General features: G+C 39.5%; 1 protein-coding gene across 1 annotated transcript in view; it reads left to right on the top strand.

Moving 5' to 3' along the window:
- Window positions 1-10,024: 10,024 nt before the first annotated feature.
- Window positions 10,025-23,810, top strand: part of LOC117290196 (RNA-binding protein Musashi homolog Rbp6-like) — a 71,113-nt gene continuing 57,327 nt past the window's right edge. Inside the window, exon 1 of the mRNA XM_033771454.1 lies at window positions 10,025-10,054. Within this exon, the coding sequence (XP_033627345.1) occupies window positions 10,025-10,054 (30 nt within the window). The remainder of the gene's footprint in view (window positions 10,055-23,810) is intronic.

The following is a 23,810-nucleotide window of genomic DNA, read 5'->3' as shown; positions in this document are numbered from 1 at the left end:
TGTAGTCCGCCCACTATGTATTAAATTCCCGTCCGTCTGTCCGTAGTCTATGTCCCAAACACAGCCTACAGTCACCAGAAATCCTATCCATGACCAACTCATGTTCCAAGCCCCCAAGATCTAGGCTCATTGGCCGACAACAATTCTCTGTACACGCAGCGATTTGCTGACCGCGAGCGTTCCCCCCGTATCTTTTCCTATTAGCGAGTCTCGGTTGTAAAATCATCCCTACGATAGCTGTGACGAACCCACGGGGTGAATCCAGGGTGTCCTGCGAGCGTTTTTTTTCCCTTCTTTTTTCTTTCTTCTTCTAGGGACTCGCGCTACGCGATCCCTCATTATCAATAATCAGTGTTTACGTATCAGACGGGCACGCCTTGGGCTATAAGGAAATTGGGAAACAAGGGTTTGTCTCCAGAAAAAAAGAAACAATAACAATGGATTCGGCCGAGACTTGTTTGTGTGACGGGCGGCTTCGCCAACTTCTTCTATTTTTAAATGAAACTTTTTTTTCGTTTACGGCACGTTAAATTTTGAATAGTTTTGAAACTGGGGAAATGGATTTGCGTGTTTTATCATAATGTAAATGTACCATCAAGATTGCTAGGTTGATAATAAGCAAAAAGGAAATGATAAAAACAAATGAATTCAGTTTATAAATAATACGCAATCACTAAGGGGCAAATACTAAAATGGTATTTAAGAATATCAAAATTTGGGAAAATGGATTTTACTTATTATCACAATGCAAATGTACCATCAAGATTGCTAGCTTGATAAAAAACAAATGATAAAACAACAGAATACAATTAACAGATTACACGCAATCACAACAGTGCAAGTACTATCAAAGTGGTATTGGATAATATCAAAATATGGGAAAATATCATAATAAAAATGTACCGACAAGATTGCTAGATTGAAAATAAACAAATAGAAAATAATAAAACAATTTAATACATTGTTATAGATTACACTCGATCAATACGAGGCATATATTACCAAAATGGTATTGAATAGTATCAACATTGGTGGAAATAAATTTATTATCATAATGTAAAGAGACCATCAAGATTGCTAAAATTGATAACAAACAAGTGACAAAACGATGGTAGACAATATATAACACGCAATCATTGTGCGGCAAATACTAACACCCCCCCCCCCCCCCCCAAAAAAAAAAAGCTTGAATATTTAAGAGTGAAATATCTTAACTAGTCCAAGTTGGTGTCACACCTGGCGGATTCATTGACACAAATCGGCCAATCCTCAGAGACGAACGAAAGATGAGAACCCCAGCGCCTACCAAAATACAGCAAAGACAACCTGTCAATATAATTATGAAATGACAAGAAGAGCTAGAGGCATATGGTAGGAAACCATACACAAGATGGAAAGTGGTTAGAAGGGGGGGGGGGGGTGGTTGGTTCGGACGGATAAGAGACGAAGAGGAACTGTATGGTGTGGATATCACACAGCACTGTTTGTACAGCATCGTATTGACAGGCAGGTGGCGTGGTACGTGTTAGGTATCCAGCGTCCTGCTTAAAGAAAACCCTGATGCGCGGACATGCCGTTGCCCCACACATTCAGGCGTTCTCAGCTTTTCAGAAGGGGAACACTGGTTTGGCATTCAGGAATTTTTGTTCGTATGTGTCGTGACGATTATGGATTTGTTATTGTTTTACTAATGAAAACGTTTTTTAAATTCAGGATGTAATATTGCAGAGATGGAATGATAGTGTGATGTAATCTTTTGTTATAAGGGGCAGGGAGGGGGGGGGGGGGGGGGGGGGGGGTGTTAGAGACGGTTACACCATTATGAGAGTGATAGTGGTCTTCATTGAATCTGATATTACATTGCAGCTCTGATTCTGAACTCGTTTCAGAGGGTTTATAATTGATGAGACACAGTCGGAAGTCACTTTGATGGTTATTTTCTGGTTAACATGTAGGCCTGAATGATTTGTTTTTGGAAAGGCAAGAGCACCAAGGCATGTTCTCTTTGGTAAAGGGCACCATATGAGGAAACTAAATTTCTACTGGAACATTTCAAGGACTTCAAGGCATTCACCATGGGGGCATGGCGGCAATTGCCGCAGTTATATCAAGCCTGGATAGGTTCAGTTCTAATCAGTATGCTCTGATCGTCTTCAGAGCATCACAGCATACTGAACAAAACAACTAAACGTCGAGTTGCCAACCACCCGCTCTTTCTCAGAACCAGCACCACTCAAAAAGAGATTTTAAACACGTGGTGCTCCGTCTGCAAACCTCACCGGATTATACCCCCACCATGCAAAGTATTAAATCCTACTTTTTAAATAAATAAGGAACTAAGTATTTGTATATATTTGGTTTGCTGTACCACCATGTGTGTATCTACTTTCCAGAAAGAGTTTGTTCTTTGGAGAACTGTCTTTCTATATTCTACTACCGCGGAGTAGATTTATCAGATTGATTGGGAGACTTCTCAGTTCTAAATATTATTAGTTGTTTTTTGAGAGAGAGAGAGAGACCCACTTCAGAGCTGAGTGGTATTGATGCTTAATGTGGACTCATACATTATACGACTCTCAATACGCCAAGGTTCCCCAACCCTGATTAATATGCACGGAGCTAACCCCAGTTTACAAGCGTCAGCCGTGCTCACTCAGTCATGCTTCCATACTCAAAAAACAAACCCCTCCGATTCTATCAGCAAAATGTCACATATTATATATCGCTATGATGCATGTCAAAACTAATAAGGAAACCCATGCTGTAGTCTTTAAGACCACACCAATCAATTAACTCTGACAAATCCATAGTAAAGTGGTTAACAATTAAGGTAGGGTACCCAAAAAATACGCAGCGAGGGTATTTTGATATATTTCAAGTGCGCACACCACGGACGCTAAGTGCACTTTACCTATAATAAAAAAATAAAAAATAAAAAAGAATGCTATAGTAACAGCCAGTGAATGAAAATGTGTCAGAGATTTTTTCTTGTCTGTTCATCATTTAATCTCGCTTCTGGAGTGCGGTAGTGCTAGTACAGCATGTGGACGTTGCCCCCATTGGGTGCTGCATAAGAATGCTAAAGTACAGTCACCTGTTTTCAGCGTGGCCATCTGCCAGGACACTCAAGACAGTTAATTTAAGATCAGTACATCATTAATAACGCATTTGGTATTACCGTGTGTCGTCCCCCCCCCCCTTCTCTCCTTCTTTAAAAAACAATAAAAATTAAAAATATATATAAGAGGAAAAAAAAAAGACATTTGACGCGTTTCACACATGCAAGTCGTTATATCGTGGTGGCATAAATAAAATGGCCGCACTGTACTGTTGTACTATAAGGCAGCTGTGTTGTCTTCGAACTGCATCAATTGTTATTGCAGGTACTCATTCAAGTTATGACAAACCATCACTTTACTATTCATCGACTTTGCAAGAAGTGCAGGGGGGGGGGTCACTCATTTAAAATTCATAACAGCAAGCTTCATTACATTAATGAAGAGCGTAGTACGTGGACGACGGTTACCAACATTTCCTGTTGTGTGTCTAACCCACGTTTAACCCTTCATGGTTAAGTGGTGTCATTTAGACAGACCGGTGTGCTGGGGCTCGTCGTCTCCCCCCAAACACACCAAAACAAACCTAGCCCTGTTCTCCCTGTATCATTGGGGCTGATCTCCACGGCCATCACCCCGAACAAATCAGCAGGTTTACACAGGGTGATAGCACTGTATGCTCAAGTCAATAATTGAAAGAGTTACGGATAGCGTTTGTGATTCTGAAAGACACCCTCAGTGAAGTGCGGGTAGTGTGCAAGGACAACGCGTTAGCGAAAGAGACCCCATACTCTAGTTACCATAGTGATCTGGAGGACAGATGTCAATCAAACGAGGTCAAGGGTCAATAGGCCTGTCGGTGTGTTTGTTTGACAGTTTCATATCATAAGATGATAAGCGAACTATGTTGAGGGTACACACTGTGGTCTGATAATTTGTTATAATAGTGTTTTAATTGAGGGCTGTCTTAAACATCCAGATTAATCACTGAATGAACCGGAAATAATTATGACGCAGTGTCTAAGTAAGGATGTCTTATGGTGTATGTTTCAAACTTATAACATGTGTAAGTCTATGTATCATTGTGCTCCACAGAAAGCTGTAAAGAGCTTATTTAATGCATTTGGTGATGACTTAACAAAGAATTTGTAGATAAGCTCTCGGAATCCCATCTGCTATTTTATCAATCAACAAACTCGCAACTAATATGAAATATTAAGAAGCAAATTGCACTTGAAGGTACTTAGGCAGTAAATCCATACTTTGGGATTTGGAAAAGAATTCTGAAAATAAATCTCGTTGGCACGTCCTAGTGATAGAAAAATAAATGCCCATGGGGCCTCTGATCAAAGCGGGGGGAAAACGATCCGCGGAACAAAATTTGGAATGATAAATAATGCATTTCTGGTGAAATAATCAAACTGTGCAGCGGAGGATAGGTGTCGTAGCAACGGGGCATTTGTCCTGCGATATCACTCATCGGTGCGTTGATTCGGGCAAGATTTATGCATGGGTGTAGAAGGGGAGCGTAATTGAGAAATCTGATGCTGTGCTTCTACGGTTACCCTCTCCGCTGTGCGGAGGATGGAAATGGGGCTCGGTCCGAGAGGAGAGAGAGAGAGATAACGGGGAGGGATGCGGGGCGAGAAAGATGAAGACAGGTGGCTTGTAGTATAAAGGAAGATGCATGGCATTGCGCTGAGGAAACCATCCATCACTCAGAAGAAGATTCTGCTTTCCATGGATGCTTTAGATGAGAAAAGGAAAAAAAAGAAGCATGACAAAACAAAATTCTAAATGGAGAGGTGGAGAGGATACAGAAGGGGAGAAAAAGAAGAGGGAAAATCAGTCGAAGAGGGTCTCAGGGAACGCTTTCATCCGACAATTATTTTGCATAGCAAGAAATTTAGACTGAACTTATTTTGTGTGACACTGAATGCTGATATTAAGAAGCAGATCTTGTGTTTTTTTAGTAGCAGCTTAAACATTTTGTGTTGCATGTTGCTCAGCTAAACAAGGGAAATTGTTCGCTGGGTCTCAAGAAGGAATTTGAGGTTAAAAGTCAAAGCAAAGGAGACTTGAATAATTGTTAAGAAATGGGTAAAAGTACACACAAAGTCATCCGCAAATGCTACAAAGCTACACAAATGTTAGATGAACTTGTAATTATAATCAAATTCCAACCCCATATTGTGTAGAGTGCCAGCAATGCATTTGAATAGTCTGCAGTTCTTAAACGGCCCAAATCTTTTAAATCTTTTCGTTTCGAACCACAGTGATTTGCTAGTTTGCTGGATACTGTGTGCCATATAAATTCTCTGCTGTTATTATCACGATTGTACTTTTTTTAAAATACAAATCAGAAGGAAAACAGTAATACAGATGGAAAGCCGCAGTCTTACTTATCCGTGGAAGAACTGCCTTTTAGAAATGTTAAGTGTCATTTTGCGATGATGATTGGTACTCCTTTTCACGAATACCTAGCGAATTGAGATTGCCTGCCTGCCCTCTGAGCGCCTGGCTTGCCAAATATAACCAGAAGTTTAAGGAACGTGCACTCGCATCGTCCCGCGAGTTGTGTGCCAAGACCAAGAAGACGCTTAAGCAATTTGACTCTGGCCTTCACTGTGAAGCCTTGGAATGATGGAATCCCGCAAAGCAAAATTGTGAAGGAATGCACTCTCCCTCGCCGTTGCGGCTTTTTGATCAATCACCTCGCGACCCAGAAGAATTAAGCTGTACTCCCACACAGGCTTGTGCACACACTGATGAACCCCCCCCCCCCCCCAAATGAGAGTTAAAAAAAAAATGTCCTCACCTGGATAGTAAACATGCTCATATTGTTGGAAATAGGCTAAAGGGTCAGTTCTGTACATCACTGCGTGATTTAATTCAATCTCGGTCCATTTCACTCTGAATTCACCTCAAGGCATTTTATACATCCAAAGACAAAAAGAAGAAGAAAATTCCACCCTTAATATATTTTGTGATATTGAGCGTAGGTTGTTTATAATAAGAGCACATGGTGGAGTAGTGATCCATTTCACAAATGAAAAAAAAAGAAAGAACAGGGAATTTTGTTTTTTGTTATTAACATTTTTCTGTTCCCATAATGGATTTGTACAAGAGCTGCCTATGTTTTTTACACAGTTCTTTTTATCTGGTATTTTAACTTTATTTCCAATAAATATTGCTCATGTCCTATGGACTGTAGGTTTCGGTAAAAATTATTTTGTATTTAAGTATAACATTTATTTACCCAGCATCTATTGTTACTCCCCCTTTTTTTCACTGAATATCCAAACTGATAATCACACACTTTGGTTTCTAAACAGAAGTCCGAGTCCCAAGTGGGTTTTGAAAAAAAGAAATTGACTGTGGAAGTTGATTTGAAATTTCTGTGCTGTTTGTTAAAACTGATAATTTAATCCAGTTGAAATCAAACTGTTACACAGGCATGTATGCTTCTAAGGACAAGGGCACCAAGGCATTTTCTCCTTTGTAAAGGGGCACCTTATGAGGAAAATGTAAATCTTGGTAACTTATGAGGAAGTTGTAAATTTCTACTACAGCATTCCACCAAGGCAATTTGGCCAGTGGGCATGGAGGCAATCATCTTCATTGCCTCCTTGAAGTATCGGGCCTTGTTACCAGTTTTTTTTTGTTAAGCCACTTTGCCTCCTCTTTAATGCTCTACCAAACACCAGACTCCCACATGAGAGGTTTGACATTGATGTCACTAGACCCTACCATCAATCACCCAACCAGTCTCACAGGTCACAGGTCACCACTATTTGTCATACACGTAGGGAAGGTGTGTTATGACAAATTGGCTTGAACCGTGGAGAAAGGTTGGGAGCACAAAAGCAGTTCATCTGCTGAGATCGTTGGCGAAGGTTTCTTGGAGATGCACCTGGTCTTCTAGAGAGAGTTGTGACGCAAGTAGGAGTGGCGGACAATTTGGTTGGAATCTGATATTCGAAAGACCAAGAAATCAGCGTACACGTTGTGTTGTAACGCCCAGGCCTGATATTCTTCCTACTTAAGTCTGATTTTCAATTATTTTTTTGGCTCTTGGAAAAAATTATAAAAAGTGTGATTATATAGCCTGAAAACTTTTCTACAGCTTCCACAATGACTTGTAGGTCGGCTCTTGAAGTGTTTAATAAGAACCACATATCATGCAGGCCTGTATGCTTCGTTTTTGAAAGGGCAAGGGCACCAGCCGTCGATTTCACCAAACTCTTCCTAAGTTAGAATTAATGTTAGGACTTAGGACTATTTAAATTCCGTATCCAAAGGCGTAGGATGCATTGAACCCATCCTAAGTTAGGCGTAGGATGCATTGAACCCATCCTAAGTTAGGCGTAGGATGCATTGAACCCATCCTAAGTTGGGCGTAGGATGCATTGAACCCATCCTAAGTTAGGCGTAGGATGCATTGAACCCATCCTAAGTTAGGCGTAGGACGCATTGAACCCATCCTAAGTTAGGCGTAGGATGCATTGAACCCATCCTAAGTTAGGCGTAGGATGCATTGAACCCATCCTAAGTTAGGCGTAGGATGCATTGAACCCATCCTAAGTTAGGCGTAGGATGCATTGAACCCATCCTAAGTTAGGCGTAGGATGCATTGAACCCATCCTAAGTTAGGCGTAGGATGCATTGAACCCATCCTAAGTTAGGACGGGTTACTCGTCCTAACTCGAGATAGGATTGATTCCAGCGTTTCGTGAAATCTGCTGCAGGGCATTATCTCCTTGGTAGGCCTAAAGGGCACCCTGTGTGGAAATTTTTTATTTCTACTAGAGCATTTCAAGGGCACCAAGGCAATGACCAGGGGGCATGGAGGCAATCACTTTCGATGCCTCCATGAAGTATCAGGCCTTTCATGCCTGAACACAAGAGTTGGTCTCGTACCCTGACTTATGCTTTCATGGACCATGCCATCAACTTTTGTCAGAGGGAGCCATACTATCCTTAAGTTCCGAAGGATGGCAGCTTGTACTTTTATCCCAATCCAAAATGCTTGGCTCAGTTTCTGACTTAGATTGATGTAACATTCAACACTTTAAGGTCCCATGTGGGAAGTTGGGCACTCTAGAATGGCCTACAATGTGGTGAAGGGTCCTTAATCTTTAAGATTTGATAACACACTCTGAACCTCATCCCACACTATTAGCCCCGGCTTTCCAGTAGCGCTCCTAATTTATTCACTTCTTGCCGATGAACGAATGTAGATGAGGATTTGGGGGGTATGACATAGATTTCTTGTTAGGTTCACCCATAGTTGTATGTTGAATGAGGAAGCCAGCCAGGATGGTAGATGCATGATCGATCTTGGGGAAGGAATTCAGCGAATCTGGATGTGAGATGGCAGTACGAGATACCATGACCGGGTTTAAGCTGACTTTCTAAACCCAGCATTCTAATGAGCAATTCCTATGGGACTATTCAACATAATACGTGCTACGATGATCCCACTCGAATGACATTTTAAAAAGAGTTTTGCGAACTGTTTACCTGAACGAGTAAGCCAAATGAGTATAAGCAACAGGGTTATCAAAACCATAATACTGTGACTTAGATTGACATACTTTCTAACCCAACATTCTAATGAGCAATTCCTATGGGACTATTCAATACAATCCAGGCTATATTGATCCCACTCGAATGAATGAAATTTAAAAAAGAGTTGTGCAAACTGTTTTTATGAATGCAAAGAACACGAGTAAGCCAGGAGGAAAATGAGAATAAGCCACATCAGTAGACACAGTTTTCAAAACCATAATATTGTGTCTTATAGCTCGGGAAATTCAACTTCCTTCTGCCGTCCTTTCTTAATGCTTAAATCAACACACTTTCTAACCCAGCATTCTAATGAGCAATCCCTATGGAATGATCCAAAACAACCCGAGCTACGATGATCTCACTTGAATAAAATTGAAAAAAAAAAAAAAGACGAGTTTTGCGCACTGTCCATGGGGCTTTTCGGAAACCATATTACGGTGTCTTAAATCAACACACTTAATAGAGAGATGCACTCCAGTGCAGTGTACTCCAGTAAGAGTAGTTTTAATATCTTCCACCACCAGCTGTGTGTAGTTATAATAGGAGCCTCATAAACACGGCTTGTAGCTGATGGTTTCAAGCACTCCGTTTCAATGCATTACATATTTCTAGTTGTCCACGGGTATCCCTTCTCACTCAAGAAATTTCTCGGTCAAACCCTAGATTAGGTTGCATGCTGTTTTTGGGGGGTTAAAAAAAATGCTTCGCCTGACCTGGGATGGAGATTGGCAAACCGTTGCTGGACGGGGATAATTAAACTGAGCAGTTGGTCTACTCTTTCTCTCTACTTGTACTTTATATGGAGTTCTGTATTGAGGAGATGGTACGTCAAGCCAGAGGGAGGGAACGGTTCCCAAGAGCTTGTCATAATATTGTCTTGGGTTTTATGTAAAAAAAGGGGAAGGGGGCAATGACTTCAATCTCTTTGAAAAAAGGAATCCACCGGGGATGCGGGAAAGAAAAAAAATAAGCACGATGAATTGCTGGAGATGAAACAGATGCCGAGACAAACCTGAGCGAAATATAGGATAGGAGATGGGGGGGGGGGGGTACTATGACTAAAGAGTCTGTAATGCGTGTTCCAGTTACCACTTTGGGACAATTTTCTCCGGCAAATTGGCTTTCAGAGAAGTCAATGCATCATCCGAGATGGTATTAAGAATTGGAGGTGGGAAAGAAAAAAAAGAGAAGAAAATTCCATGGCATATATCAAGTTTTCCATGCCCATATTCAGGCAAATCGATCAGTCTAAGATAAACAGTTTACAGTTTACCACCAGGGAGTAGAAGGTGGTAGGGCTTTCTAACGGACTCCCTGCAGCCGTAATTTCGGTTCCCTTTTTCCACCCCCCCCCTCTCCTCTTTCTTTTTCTGCTGCTATCGATTGTCGGTGTAATCATGACCCAGAAAGCACCCCCACAAGAGAGGGTGAGTTACTGAGGCAGCTTCAGTGATTTTCACGTTGGCACCCTCTTCCCGCGAGCACCTTAATCATATTTTTATTTTGGTCATCTTGAGGTTTTTTTTTTGCAGTAAAAAATAAAATAAAAATGATTTGTGGGTTTGGATCCTTCAGTATTTAAGCTCTCAAGGGAATCTCTCTCGGACAAGAGAATGTTTCTCTTGAAAATTAACCAAAACGACCATATAGTCTTCCGGGTACAGGATACAACAGGGAAAAATTTGTATAACATACTCATTTCAAAGTTGCTCCGCTATGTATGTTCACTCTCGGTGGGAATGCTCCCAGCAGGTATAAACTGAGCCGCAGTTTAAGAAGAGTGGGAAAGAAAAAGAAGAAGAAGATCTTAGCGTAATCAGACGCGGTTGATGAAAAGCAAGGAGATGCCTTGAAGCTTGTTGGCTGCCATCAACCCCTAGTGATTTAGTGTAAACGATTTGATTTGCACCCCCCCCCCCCCCCTATCCTCCTCCTCGAATTTGTGGCAGAGGTTTCAATTGATACTGGAGCAAACCGGATGAAATCTTAGGGGGCTCTAGGTTCTTTAATCAGCACTCATCTTTATGCAGTGTGGAAGACGCTGTTCCCTGATAACATGAGATTGAAGCGCCGTCGGCAGAAATGTTGTCATCAGAATTGTAATACCTAAATCAGTCAAGCATGTCTTATAGTCCGGGTGATGTTTTCACTGTCAATATGAATAACTGTTATCATCTTTATCTAATGACAATTTCAATGTACTCAACACACTGTTTTTTTGAAATCTCGGGAAAGCTTTTACAAGGAAGGAAAGTGACTGCGACCGTTAACCGATATTAGTTTATATTTCTTTTGCTGTGTGGGGTGGACCCATTTTCATAAAGCTGCTTACAGTGGAAATTATTGCCAAGGGCGTTGAAGGCATGGCACCAGTGTCAACAATGTATGTTACTTTGCGGCCGGTAACCTGTCATGCCTATGCGGGTTTTTCTTTGCCGAGAACGCTTTTCATCAATTTTATGATGGGCCCTGGTTTTTAAGCCAGACACTTCCATTCGCTAATACTCTGAAAATTGTTGTTTTTGAAAGTTGGTTTACTTTCATTGCCAATTAAAAGCCAGACATGGCTCTTGTCATTATAGACTGCAGGTATGTTAGGCACTGGCTCATAATGGACCGCACTTTATCTGTTAACATTCAACCAATTACCAAGCATGACTAAAGCATTTGACAAGCCAATTTTGATATTTCAGCAAGGGTAAGCCCTAACATAACCAAATGCTTTCATTAACAGCTAACTAGTCGTGCAAACATATTAAATTGTGTGGTGCTCGTTGCCGGGTAACGGAGCGTTAATGGTCTCCCGTTGTGACATAGCCAGGAGTGTTCCAGCAAATGTTTGCTCACTATAAAAAGAAGAAAACGATCAACACGAAACAGTTACTCCATTTTGAAAATCAACCCACTGCTAGAGTTCCATTGACTGTAGGCAGTTAATGTACACATTGGCTTTTCTAATGTACTTTTCCGACCCACCAACTTTCAGAAACGAGAAATATGCAGCAAGTTGCCGAGCACAGATGAGTGGGAGCCAGTCACTAGTAATAAACATGATTTTGGGGGTTGAACAAAGAATTGACTAGAGTGGAACTCGAACCAACGACCTCCGTATTTACATGCCTGCTCTCTACCAACTGAGCTACATGTATCTAGCCCTACGTGTTGGCGGTCTCCCTATTTCGTCAATATCTTTGTTCTAAGTAATAATCATGCAGCAATTTGGCTGGTAACTTGTTCAGGATCAGTAAAAATATTCCTGCGATCAGAAACTGAGTGTTTAAAACGCAGGTTTGTAGGCCTGGAATTTCATCTGTTGGAGCTGCTATGTATCCCCCCCTTCAATTAGGAGATAAATCTTGCACATGTGCTGAGAAGTTTATGAGAAGACTGTGTTCAAATGAGCCACACCAAGGCCAAGAGTCTAGTTAGAGTCGATGGAGGCACTGACCTCTGAGAACTCTGTCTGAGTACATACATATCTCCACAGCAACAGACCTACTTTTGAAATGACCACACCCAGTTTCATCAAACTTTTGGTATTCCAATCTGTGTGTATTTTAAAGATCAAAAGCATTTTTGCTGTAGTCTGCTGCTTTCTTTAGTATTATAGGCCCATATCACATTGCATTTTAATGATGGCTGGTTGGTGCGGAAGCATTGCTGGGTTACTTCCAAATGAAGTAAGCGAGACCCAAGTTAGAGTACATGTAACTTAAACCCAGTAAATGTTGTTTTGGTTTTAGTTGTTGGCATTGCTCAGCTGTATTCTGGTTGGAGTCATGGGCAGGGTTAGATGAGGTTGTTGAAGGGGTGTGAGAATGGGGGCGTTCCGGGGGGGGGGGGTTGATAACTTAACTGTAAAGCACTTGGTATGCTTTTGTGCATTTTTCATGTAACAGGAATTTGTTCATCTCTCTGGTTTTTGACATGTTGTCCAAAGTTGTAGTTTTGTTTAAATGGTTACACTAACAAGGTTTTTTCTCTTCATTTATATAAAACTCAAAGTTGTGTTCTTTATGAATTTCTACGGATATTTTTTTTTCTCAAAAAGTTTTAATCAACATAATTTTTAAAAGAAGATGAAAATTTCATTAAAAAATCCAGTCTTCGTTGGAGTTGTTCTCTCAATTTCGATACGCCAGGGTCTTGCACTAAAAGGCTTTGGGTACTTTTTGTACGACACAAAACACAAACTTCCACAGATTTACATTAAATTTACACAGTTTGAAGATAATGATGGTAGAAAGCTTCCTTTAAAAAAAAAAATGACTTGCCAAGGTGCTGTTATTTTTGAGAAGAAAATTATTTTAACATGTTCAACTGATTTACGCGACTTTCCTGGAAACATTGCTCTTTGATTTCATTCCCCCCCCCCCCTCAAAAACGTGATGTCCAATGAAGCTGAGACTTCTACGAGTAAATTATTCTACATTCATCTTCATTCACAGTGAGTAGGGATTCATGTCATGCCCAAAAGGTATCAAAAACCCTTTAACACAATATTTGATCCAATCCTCTCCGTATGTATCTCACAATTAAGTTGACACGGTCCAAGCATCTCGGCCGGTTGAACTAGTTTTGAGCTTTCACTTCAGTTTCTTCAGCATGTTTCATGGATGTTGTCAGTCGAACATGCCACTGTTCTAGTTTTCCCTGCTCGGGCTATCAAAGTGGCCTAGTATTTGAACTAAAAGCACTCGTAAGGTGATATAATCCACTATCATCCATTAGCTGTATCAATATGACATGTGGGGGAAAAAAATAGTGCAAATCATCGTAGACGCCATAGACAGGCTCCTGAATGTACGATTCATGGGATTTTTTGTCTCTGTAAAAGTTTTTTAATTGTTATATTTTTTTTCTCTGAATAATTATTTTTATCTGATTTCGCCCTTTCTTTGAAGGACAAAGTCAATTTGATCTAAAAAATCAGTAGCTATTGTATCCAATTGAATGAAACTTTTCTCAAAGTGTAATAATTGCAATATAATTTATAATAAATGCACCTTCCAAATTGAAGTTTCATTTTAAAGGGAGTGTTCGTACAAGTTTATTTTTTAAAGAGATATCGTAATTGAAACTAAAGTAAAGATTTTCAGAGGTAGCTAAGTGTGAAAAGTGCAACCAAATTTTTCAAAGAATTTCCCGGGAAATACTTGTGTAGTGTGAAAGCGGCTGGACTTTCTCACACATGAGAATATTGATTGGAAACAGACCTCACATGGATTGGAACTCTCGTTGATAAATGTTAACGCATCGTTTTTGGAGAATGAGATAACTTTATAAAGGAGGTTTTTTAGGCTGTGTTTGTAAAGTAGAATCTGGTATGGCTATTATACTGAGATGTTTATTCCAGAGTCAGTCTCTTTCTATATATGTCACTCGTCTTGTATTTGTCTGGTAACAATAAATCATGCTGCTGCACATGAACGCATTAAGAGTTGAAAAGGTCGCTCGTTTGTGTAAAAAAAAAAAAAGAAAAAAAAAAAAACTTTGATTTTTTTTTTGCTTAAAGGCACTGGACACCTTTGGTATTTGTCAAAGACTACTCTTCTCACTTGGTGTATCTCAACTTATGTACAAAATAACAAACCTGTGAAAATTCGAACACAACTATTTCGTCGCAGTTGCGAGATAATAATGGAAGAAAAAACACCCTTGTCAAACGAAGTTGTGTGCTTGATTTCGGGACCTCAAAATCTAATTCTGAGATCTCAAAATCAAATTCGTGGAAAATAACTCCTTTCTTGAAAACTACACTACTTCAGAGAGAGCCATTTCTCACAATGCTTTAAACATGTACTATCAACAGCTCTAAATTGCTCATTACCAAGTACGTTTTTATGCTAGGAATTATTTTGAGCAATTACCAACAGTATCCAGTGTCTTTACCGTAATAATGTGCAAACCAGCAGTACTTCAAATTGAATGGATTCAGTTCAGTCAAATGCTGAATGGTAAACAAAAAGGTCAACTTGTAATGTGAATGGGTCTTGGATTTTATAAACCAATGATGTCATTAATCATCTTGTGGTTGATGCTCAGGTCTTAGACCTTCTTCTGTAGGAGTTGACTGAATTGCTTTATTGCAACGGAGAACCACTGCAGGGAAAGTACCTTGGTCAACGTTAATATAAATAAGCAGATCATTTGTTGGTTGTTTTGTTGGGTTTGCAGTGAACAATTTACCTTGAATAGCATGGAGCAAAAATGCTATACAAAGTTTTTCAGTTGCTACCCAAAAATCACCATTTGCAACTTAATTTTAGCACCTTGTAAATCATTACATTTGCTGTACATGGTGCTATGTAATAAAGTACATGTAGTAGGTCTCATAATTTAAAAAAGTCCAATAATATACCTTGCAGGAAAGTACTGAATATTAAAGTGCCTAGAGCGTTACGGAGGGATGGATGTGAGTACCACATAAGGAGGCGCTATCATTATTATTATTAATATTAGTAATACTGTGGTGAAGGCAATACAACAAAATTCCTCATTTCACCTTGGCTAAGAAATAAGACATCTCTCTATGTCTTCATTGACCAATTTTGGAAAGTTCCTCCCAAAATAGCGTGGACACAAGAGGTCTCACTGCAGTGTGAATGTCTTGACACTGATGAGAACACTAAAGTCCATCCTCCCAGTGGGAGGTGTGGTTTGGGACACCACCGTATATGGTGAGATGACTGCCTCCTTCGAGGGCCAGCCACCCCTCTCCCCCCCTCTACATCATCTTAAGGCCAAATAAGAAAACATGTTTAGCATCCTCTTTTTTTGAAAAAAAAAGGAAGGAGGGAGGGCTTTTTGTCCTTCTCCCTTCTTCTTCTCCTCTCAACATGGCCGCCCTACACATTTTTAAAGACAATTGGCTGGGCTGCTTTGCAATGAATTTTAATTTTCCTTGTAATGTATTATTTTTTATATATTTTTTTATATATAAAAAAACAAAACAAAATCAACAACAAGAAGGCGGGCTCTAAAAAGGAAGCAGGCGGGACGCTTAACATCTTTTTATTTTTCTTTGGCCTAATCTCTGTCTCTCTAAGGCCACCAGCCAGCAGCTGGCACTCACCCAACAAGCGGCCACGCTTTCAGCCTTGGTATGCTGCTGAGTTCAACTCCACATGCTCTTCAAAATGGGACTGGATTTGAGAGGAAAAACACTCTAGTTGGTAATGCAAGAAATGAAGCAACTGTTATGTAGTGCGTAGTAGTCAAGGACTCAAAGACAAAAGGGATGGCTGGTCATCTGCTTCTTTGTCTGTCGCAACTCCTTGAAGAACCACAAGGAAAACCCGTTTGATTAATAGGGCTGTCTTGTTATTACAGAATTAAACTTGGATTGAGAGGAAAAACACTACAGTTTGTAATGCAAGAAATGAAGCAACTGTTACTACATACGTAGTGCTAGTAGTCAAATGACTCAAAGACAAAAGGGATGGGTCATTCAGAAACTACTTCTTTGTCTGTTGCAGCTCCGAGAAAGAAAAAACAAGGAAAACCCGTTTGATTAATAGGGCTGTCTTGTTATTACAGAATGAAATTTGGATTGCATTGTGTTGTGGCTCTGTCTAGATTCTCAGAACTACAGCTATTTGATTGAGTGGGTTTTAAGTTATCCAACACACAATCGCTTTAGTGAAACTCAAGAATATTTTCATCATAGGTGAAACTGATTCTGTTTGGTGTAAGCGTGCGTGTACAGTTTATATATCGTAAACACTCAATTGTATATGAAGTTCTTATAGACTTTCAGAGGATCTGTTTGTGTTTTTGTAGGGTAAATTTAATAAACTGCATTATTCTATTTAGAGGTGTATTTTAATAGGTGTGTTTACAAGATAGGAGCTTCATGTTTCTATTACAAAACCAGACAGCCAATATTCACTTTACTATTATTAGATTATTCTTTACTTATTGAATTGACTGGCTTAAGAGATTGTGGATGGGACGTGGTACTTTTGTTTCGGCTGTTTCTCAAAGCTTGCGTGCTAATAGTTGCTCTATGGTACCACCGTGACGGCTTTGAGATGGTCTGTTTTTGTTGTTGTTCCTCCTTGAGAGAATGCAGATGGGAACCATTCACAAACAGGAGTCACGTGGTACTTTTCTTTCTGCTGTTTCTCAAAGTCGAAGCTTAATAGTTGCTCTATGGTACCACCGTGACGGCTTTGAGATGGTCAGTTTTTGTTGTTTCTCCTTAATGTCCCGATGATGAGACGCACTTGACAGCTGAGGAGACACTACATCCGAATAGCTGAGATGCCTGTGATTCTTAAGAAATGCTGCAAGATGTTACAAGCAGTATCGATAAGTTGTATTGATAATATCACTTACACTCACATAGTAGACAGTGTACAAATGTCTTTTCATCAATTGCGTTTAGTGACTATTTTTATAATTCTACAATTTGTTACAGGAACATACCTTGTACAGCACAGATTTTCAAAACCGTCTTTTGTTGGATTTGAATAACTTTAAATTGACACTCAATTACTTGAGAACCTCTGGCAGTTTCAGTTTCTAATCTTTTAAGCATGGTTCGTACTACAATAACATCAACATGAGTCATGTTTTGTTTAGTGATAATGGGTATGATAATCGATATGTGAATGATTGCAAATGTTGTCACTCGGTACAAATGTCTCCCCCCCTTAGAATGATAAAAGAAGTTAAATCAAATGGCCTTCTCTTGCAAGAGGTGAGAAATATAGGTTTCACTCTCCGAACCTGATCAGATTCTTTCAAAAGAAAAAGTAATTGGAATTCCAGAAGGAAAAAAAAAAAAAAAAACTAAAATAAAAATAAAAACAGGGAAAGGAAGTATCTCATGAAATCTGCCATAGGAGTTAAACATCACTGTGTTTAGCGGCTGAGGTGAAAAGTTGAATCCACTTTATAAAAGCACTTAAGCCAGGAATTTCATCAAGTAAATTTGTTTTTGGCTCATTTCTAAACCAGAATAATTCGAGTTAGGGACAATTATTTTAGAATATGTTCCTCTCGACCTCTGTGTTTTTGAAAATGGTTGATAACCTAAACATTAGCCCCCTTTCACACGAGAACAATTTAGCAAGAATCCCTTGCTAAATTGTAGCATGGTTGTAAAATTTTACAAGATGTACCTCGAGTGAAAGGACGACTTTTTTCTTCCTTGTAAAATCTTGTCAAATATTGCTACATGTTACAACCATTTTGCTAAAATTTAAGCAAGAGGCCCTTGTTAAATTGGTTTCGTGTGAACAAGTGAAAGTAATCAACTTTTTATTTGTTTTGAACGTTCCTTGTGAAACTGAAATACTACAGCCTTGCGTTTGTTTTGGTTTGAGCCTTGTATAAAGTGGGGTTTTAATTATTCAGGAGTACATACTGGAGAATGTGTTAATTGACTAGCAGATGGCGTGACTCTTGAATGTGTAGATGTGATGAGTGAATATTTGACTGTATGAAGAGGTTTGATGCTCGGTGCACACACTTCTTGTGGAATCAAGGTACCAGAGAAGTTGCTGTTCCAACAAATCTGGTGCAATTTTGGACAGTCATGACCAAAATGTTGCTACCAGTTTTAAATTAGTCACGATTTATTCAATGAAACCACTGTGGGTTTGAAATAACCAATGTCTAGTTGTTCTTGTTGTGTGTGGTTTAAATAACCCATCATTGCTCTAGAATTGCAAAGGTCCTGGGTTCGAATCCTACCATATCAAATAGGGCCTAATGTAAAAGGCATGTGGAATTTTGGTCCTGGGAGAGTACCAAGTACGAAGGATACAGTGCTTTACATTGGTGTATGGGTAAAATCAGTAGTAGTAGTTCTCCTGAAGACGAGTAGAGTATACTGTTTGAAACGCCTAGACCACACCAGCTCGTTTCAGAGCCAACACTCGCACAAAAGAGATTTACACATTATTGTACCCGCAAGTTTACTATTTATTTATAGTGTCTTCCTACCAAATAGTATCATTTATCCCAGATGAAAATTTAACGTCTTTTTATTATTGAACACATCCTTAAAAAAACTTCATGAAAGTTGGGAATGTGGTCGTGAGTTGAGTGCGATACCTTTTTGTATGCACTCTGCAGTGTATGTTTCTCACATTCAGTCGAGTAAACTTTCTCTACTGCTAGTGTTCCTTATCGCTACATATTTCACAGTGGAATGACATATTGAGAATTGATCAGATCTGGAGGGCATGATGTTTCATCTTCGTGGCATGGTGTTTTCATCTTCTCTTTGCATAGAGCTGGACAAGGTCATTACATTGTGAAGAGTCACAATGGCAGAGAAGGGATCTGAATTCCAAATAGACAGGGAGCGATGAATGAAAAAGAGGAAACAAAAATGCTGCAAATTTTATTGTACTTTGTGGCAGTCCCAAGGATTCCGGGGTTCATGTTTCAGTCTTGACAAACAATGGATTTTTTTAACTTTATTGATAAGAAACTCAAAGAGAAATTTCTCTGTGCGATGCTGCTTTTGATTGCACATTGTAAAGACGGGACGAAGACAGATGAAGTTCAGCTGCCGATTTTGTTGTGTTCATTCTCTTGCACATTTTTATATACACCGTAATCAAATAATTTGTCGAGCAATTCCTCGTCGTTATTACGTTCTATCTTGAAATCGTGATTTTAAGCTTGTGAGCGTTGGAAGGGATGTTGCTTGAGGCAATGAGAGCATGTTTCTATCATCAAAGGTAGCTCTTTGGTTACGTAAAATGTACATGTTTTGTGAGGTATCCTGTTACTTTAGAATGTTACATGTATATTGTAGGTTCCAAATGTTTTAATGACTATAGGCAGCAAGACCAGGCCCCAATTTTATTGTATGAAAAAACTTGTTAAGCAGAAAATACTGCTCAGCAAATTTCTTTGCTATAAGCAAAACATAAGATTAAAGATTAAAGATTAAGATTAAAATATTTTATTGTCATGATAAAAAACATGAAATTTGTCTTCCCTGTGTAAAGGAGACTATACAATACATACAAGAAAGGCATAGCAAAAATAGACAACAAGAAAAAAATTACAATTTACAATTTACAGATATATACAAATATAGAGATAGGAATATGTGGGGAGCTTGTGGAACTGTACCAGAATATTGTATCGTTAATATGGTGTGCGATATTTTCTCACTGAAAAAGTAAAGGCAAAGTATTACCATAATTTATGTACTTAATTATAATTATATTTTCAAGGGGTCAAGTATCGTGCCAGGAAATGTGAAGTGCCCCCTCCCCCAATGTCCTCATCTTGATTGAGTAAACCATGTCATCAGTGGTTTCATTAGACACCACTTATTGTTTCAGTCAGTTCAACTGAGCTTCTGTCTGGCTGTAGTTTAGTAATTATATTTTTCTGAGCGCACTTCAGAGAGCTGGCTGTATTAGTTATATTTCATTAATGGCGCAGAAATAGCTGCTTCGATCGAACTTGTGGGAGTGAAATATCAGGCCCTTTGGCCAAGGGCTGCTTCTCAGCACAAAAAGTAGTTAAGTGCAAACAAATATACTTACCACAATAAGGTTACAGTCCGAGGTACATTTTCACGTACCATCTGTGATTGATATACTGTTTTTTTTTGCGCTTTAGGAGAATTTTTGGTAGCAAAGATGACTGCTTAAGCAGCTCTATGAATTTATGGATCTGCCAAAGCAGCAAATGTCGCTCTAAAGTTGTCTGCACAAATAAGCAGGATACCATTAATCACAGATGGTATATGTGACATGATATTTGGCTGGTAACCTTATTCTGGTAAGCATGACTTTGTTGTGCTTAGCTACTTTTTGTGTATATAAGCAACTCCTTGAAATTGCGCCCCTGGGGCTGATTTCAACAAGAGTTAAAATTTATCTTAACTGTGTATTGATCTTAATTGCTAAGCAAAGTGTGATGTCACAATACAAATCACCATGGCGATATTGACAACCCAATCTTTGAGATGAATCTTAGCGCTTTGTGAAAATGGAGCCCCTGGTCTGTTTGACCTTTATAGCTGACTGCGTAACATCATTCCTTCATGCCCCCTCTGGTGCCATTAAGGTAAAGATGAACAACTTGTCTACTTTAGCGAAGGACACCAGCGGACATGAAGGAATTGCGAGTGAGTTAAGGAGATGTTTATGATGTGATAGGAGAGATGTGAGAATGTGTGTGGTTTGGGACTTCAATGTCATGTCAGGTATTCACGGATCCATCAGCGGCCACAACGTTTATTTGTTTAACTTTAAAGTGAACTTAATGCACAGATTGAAATTTATGGTCCTCGACCCCCGTAGAATTAATTACCACAGATGATGGTTTCTTCATTCATTTTATCTAAGTTTCAATTTGATGTTTAAACAGGGCTTGAGTTTCGGCGGGAAAATCCACAAGACTGTAGGGCTTACCCGAGCAGAATTTATATTACAAGACCAGATCAAAGCCTACTTTGATTCTTTAAGAAAGATATTTTCAGATTCTTAAAGACAGTGGACACTATTGGTCCTTGTCAAAGACCAGTCTTCTCACTGGGGGACTTTTGGGACGCTTGGTGGCAGCAGACCTACGCAGGTAAAATACATTGTTCTCGGTAAAGTGCACACGCTCAGAACTACGTGAACAATGGAAATTGACCTGGTAAGTCTGCTGCCATCTAGCGTTCCAAAGTCTCCCCTCGGTGTATCTCGACATATACATAAAGTAACAAACCTGTGAAAATTTGAGCTCAATCGGTTGTCGAAGTTGTGAGATAATAATGAAAGAAAAACTCCCTTGTCACACGAAGTTGTGTGCTTTCAGATGCTTGATTTCAAGACCTCAAGTTCAAAATCTGAGGTCTCGAAATCAAATTCGTTGAAAATTACGTCTTTCTCGAAAACTATGTTACTTCTCAGGGAGCCATTTCTCACTGTATTTTATACTATCAACCTCTCCCCATTACTCGTTACAATATAAGGTTTTATGCTAATAATTATTTTGAGTAATTACCAATAGTGTCCACTAGCTCTGCCTTTAAAGTCAACATTTTTTGCTTGTAACTTGCAACTTGCTTGCAACTTTCATTATTCTCTTGCAACTTCGATGGCTAACTGACTCAAAATTTTCACAGATTTGTTATTGCGTGCACATTGTGCGGTACACCAAGTTAAGATACTGGTCTTTGACAATTACCAAAGATGTCCAGTGCCTTTAAAAGATATCCATGGTAAAGTTCTGAGCGTTTTAGAAGTCGGAACGGCTTCTCAAACGGAGTGCAAAGAATGTTGTGGATTCCGGTGGCATCTTACCTTGAGTATTTACTGTACAAGTCGAGCACAACCCGCTAAGTCCAGTGAACATTTACAGTTGGAACACGACTCGCTCGTTCTTGAGGATGAAGTATCTCAGTGCTTTGAACCATGCAATTGTACCGAAAAGGGGAAGGAGGATGCCCACGAGCAAATGTATGTGGACAAATTTATAATTTGTCATGTGCGGGGAAGACGGCCAACGCATCCATCCATCAGGCTATATTCACTGTGGCGCTCAGAAGTGCAAGTTAGGCTAGTCCAATTAGTAATACGCGAGGCTGGGACATTTGTTACTTTCAAGATTCAACCTGGAGGAAAGGGGGTTGTTTGGGGGAAGGGGGGGGGGGTGGAGAGAGGGGAAAAAATCTGTGGCTTTGAGAAGCCCACAGTGATGCTCAGATTTGGAGTATCTAAACTACACTCATTCGTCTCCCTTTGGCACAATTTGAGATTTTTTTTTTTAAAACTCCTCTCTTTAAATCTGTATGATTGTCTGGTACGCTGGTCTCAGCTGTGGTATGTGACTTGAAGGCAAATGTCTTGATTTATAATGAAAAGGATAAAGTGTAATTGTTTGTTACTAAGCAGTAATCCCTAGGTGTTTGTGAATAATCAGTGTTCCTATAACCATCACAATCCAGCAGCATGTAATAACTCGCAAATCTAGAAACATTTAGACGTGGTTAGGGTTAGTATGTGCGGCACCCGTGTTTGTAAATGTACCTGAACATACATTGGTGCTTCATTCTTTCACGTAATTAAAGTATGTCTCCACATATTTCAACCGCTCAGCCATTTTGAAAAAATAAGGTTGGCTCGTGTGGAGCCAATTTTGTAAAACCGGTGAGCACAAAATCTAGCTAGGCACAGGAAATTTTTGCTTAACAGAAACAGGTTACCAGACGGAACTACATTCCTTGACTGGTGCCCAAACCTAATTTGTTGCTTAGCAAAGCAATTTGTCAAGCAGTATTTTCTGCTGAACAGCTTTATAGAGTTGGGCTCTGGCAGTCTGTGTACTTAATATGTACATGAAGATTATGTACAGAAGCAGGTTACAAGACGAAGTAACATTCTGTGACTGGTGTCCAACATCATTTTTGCTTGGGCACTGGCGTGTCTGGGTACTTAATATGTACATGAAGATTATGTACAGAAACAGGTTACAAGACGAAGTAACATTCTGTGACTGGTGCCCAACATCATTTTTGCTTGGGCACTGGCGTTTTTTGGGTACTTAATATGTACATGAAGATTATGTACAGAAGCAGGTTACAAGACGAAGTAACATTCTGTGACTGGTGCCCAACATCATTTTGCTTGGGCACTGGCGTTTTTTGGGTACTTAATATGTACATGAAGATTATGTACAGAAGCAGGTTACAAGACGAAGTAACATTCTGTGACTGGTGCCCAACATCATTTTTGCTTGGGCACTGGCGTGTCTGGGTACTTAATATGTACATGAAGATTATGTAAAGTCTTGGCCACTTTGCCGCCTGTAATAGCCACAAGCTGATTTAGTTCATCAGTTACGCCCTTCAACAACTAATACGTTATATGCTTGTGGCTATGGAAAGGAAACCAATGATGTGATAATGTTGTTCCTGGAAAATGTTTATGCTTGTTAGATCATTAGGTGATTGATGGTGTGTGGGGACTTGTTTAGTGTAGTGTCTAGTGTGAAATGTGTATGTATAAACCAAGGTTTATGTGAACATAGAAACAGGACCCTAGTGAACAACCTGCCTTAAAAAGAAAACATGTCTCTAAAATTAAGCAGTTCATTTCTGTATTTATCCCAAAGTGACAGCCCTCACTATTTCCGCGTGTGCTTTAGATCAGGGCCGAATTTCATAGAGTATTACTCTCAGCAAAAGACAATTACACTTACCGGATTAAGGTT

The sequence above is a fragment of the Asterias rubens genome, chromosome 5 (genome assembly GCF_902459465.1).
Source record: "Asterias rubens chromosome 5, eAstRub1.3, whole genome shotgun sequence".
Classification (NCBI taxonomy): Eukaryota; Metazoa; Echinodermata; class Asteroidea; order Forcipulatida; family Asteriidae; genus Asterias; species Asterias rubens.
Note: the sequence above shows the minus strand (reverse complement) of the source record. Positions and strands in the feature narration are given on the sequence as shown.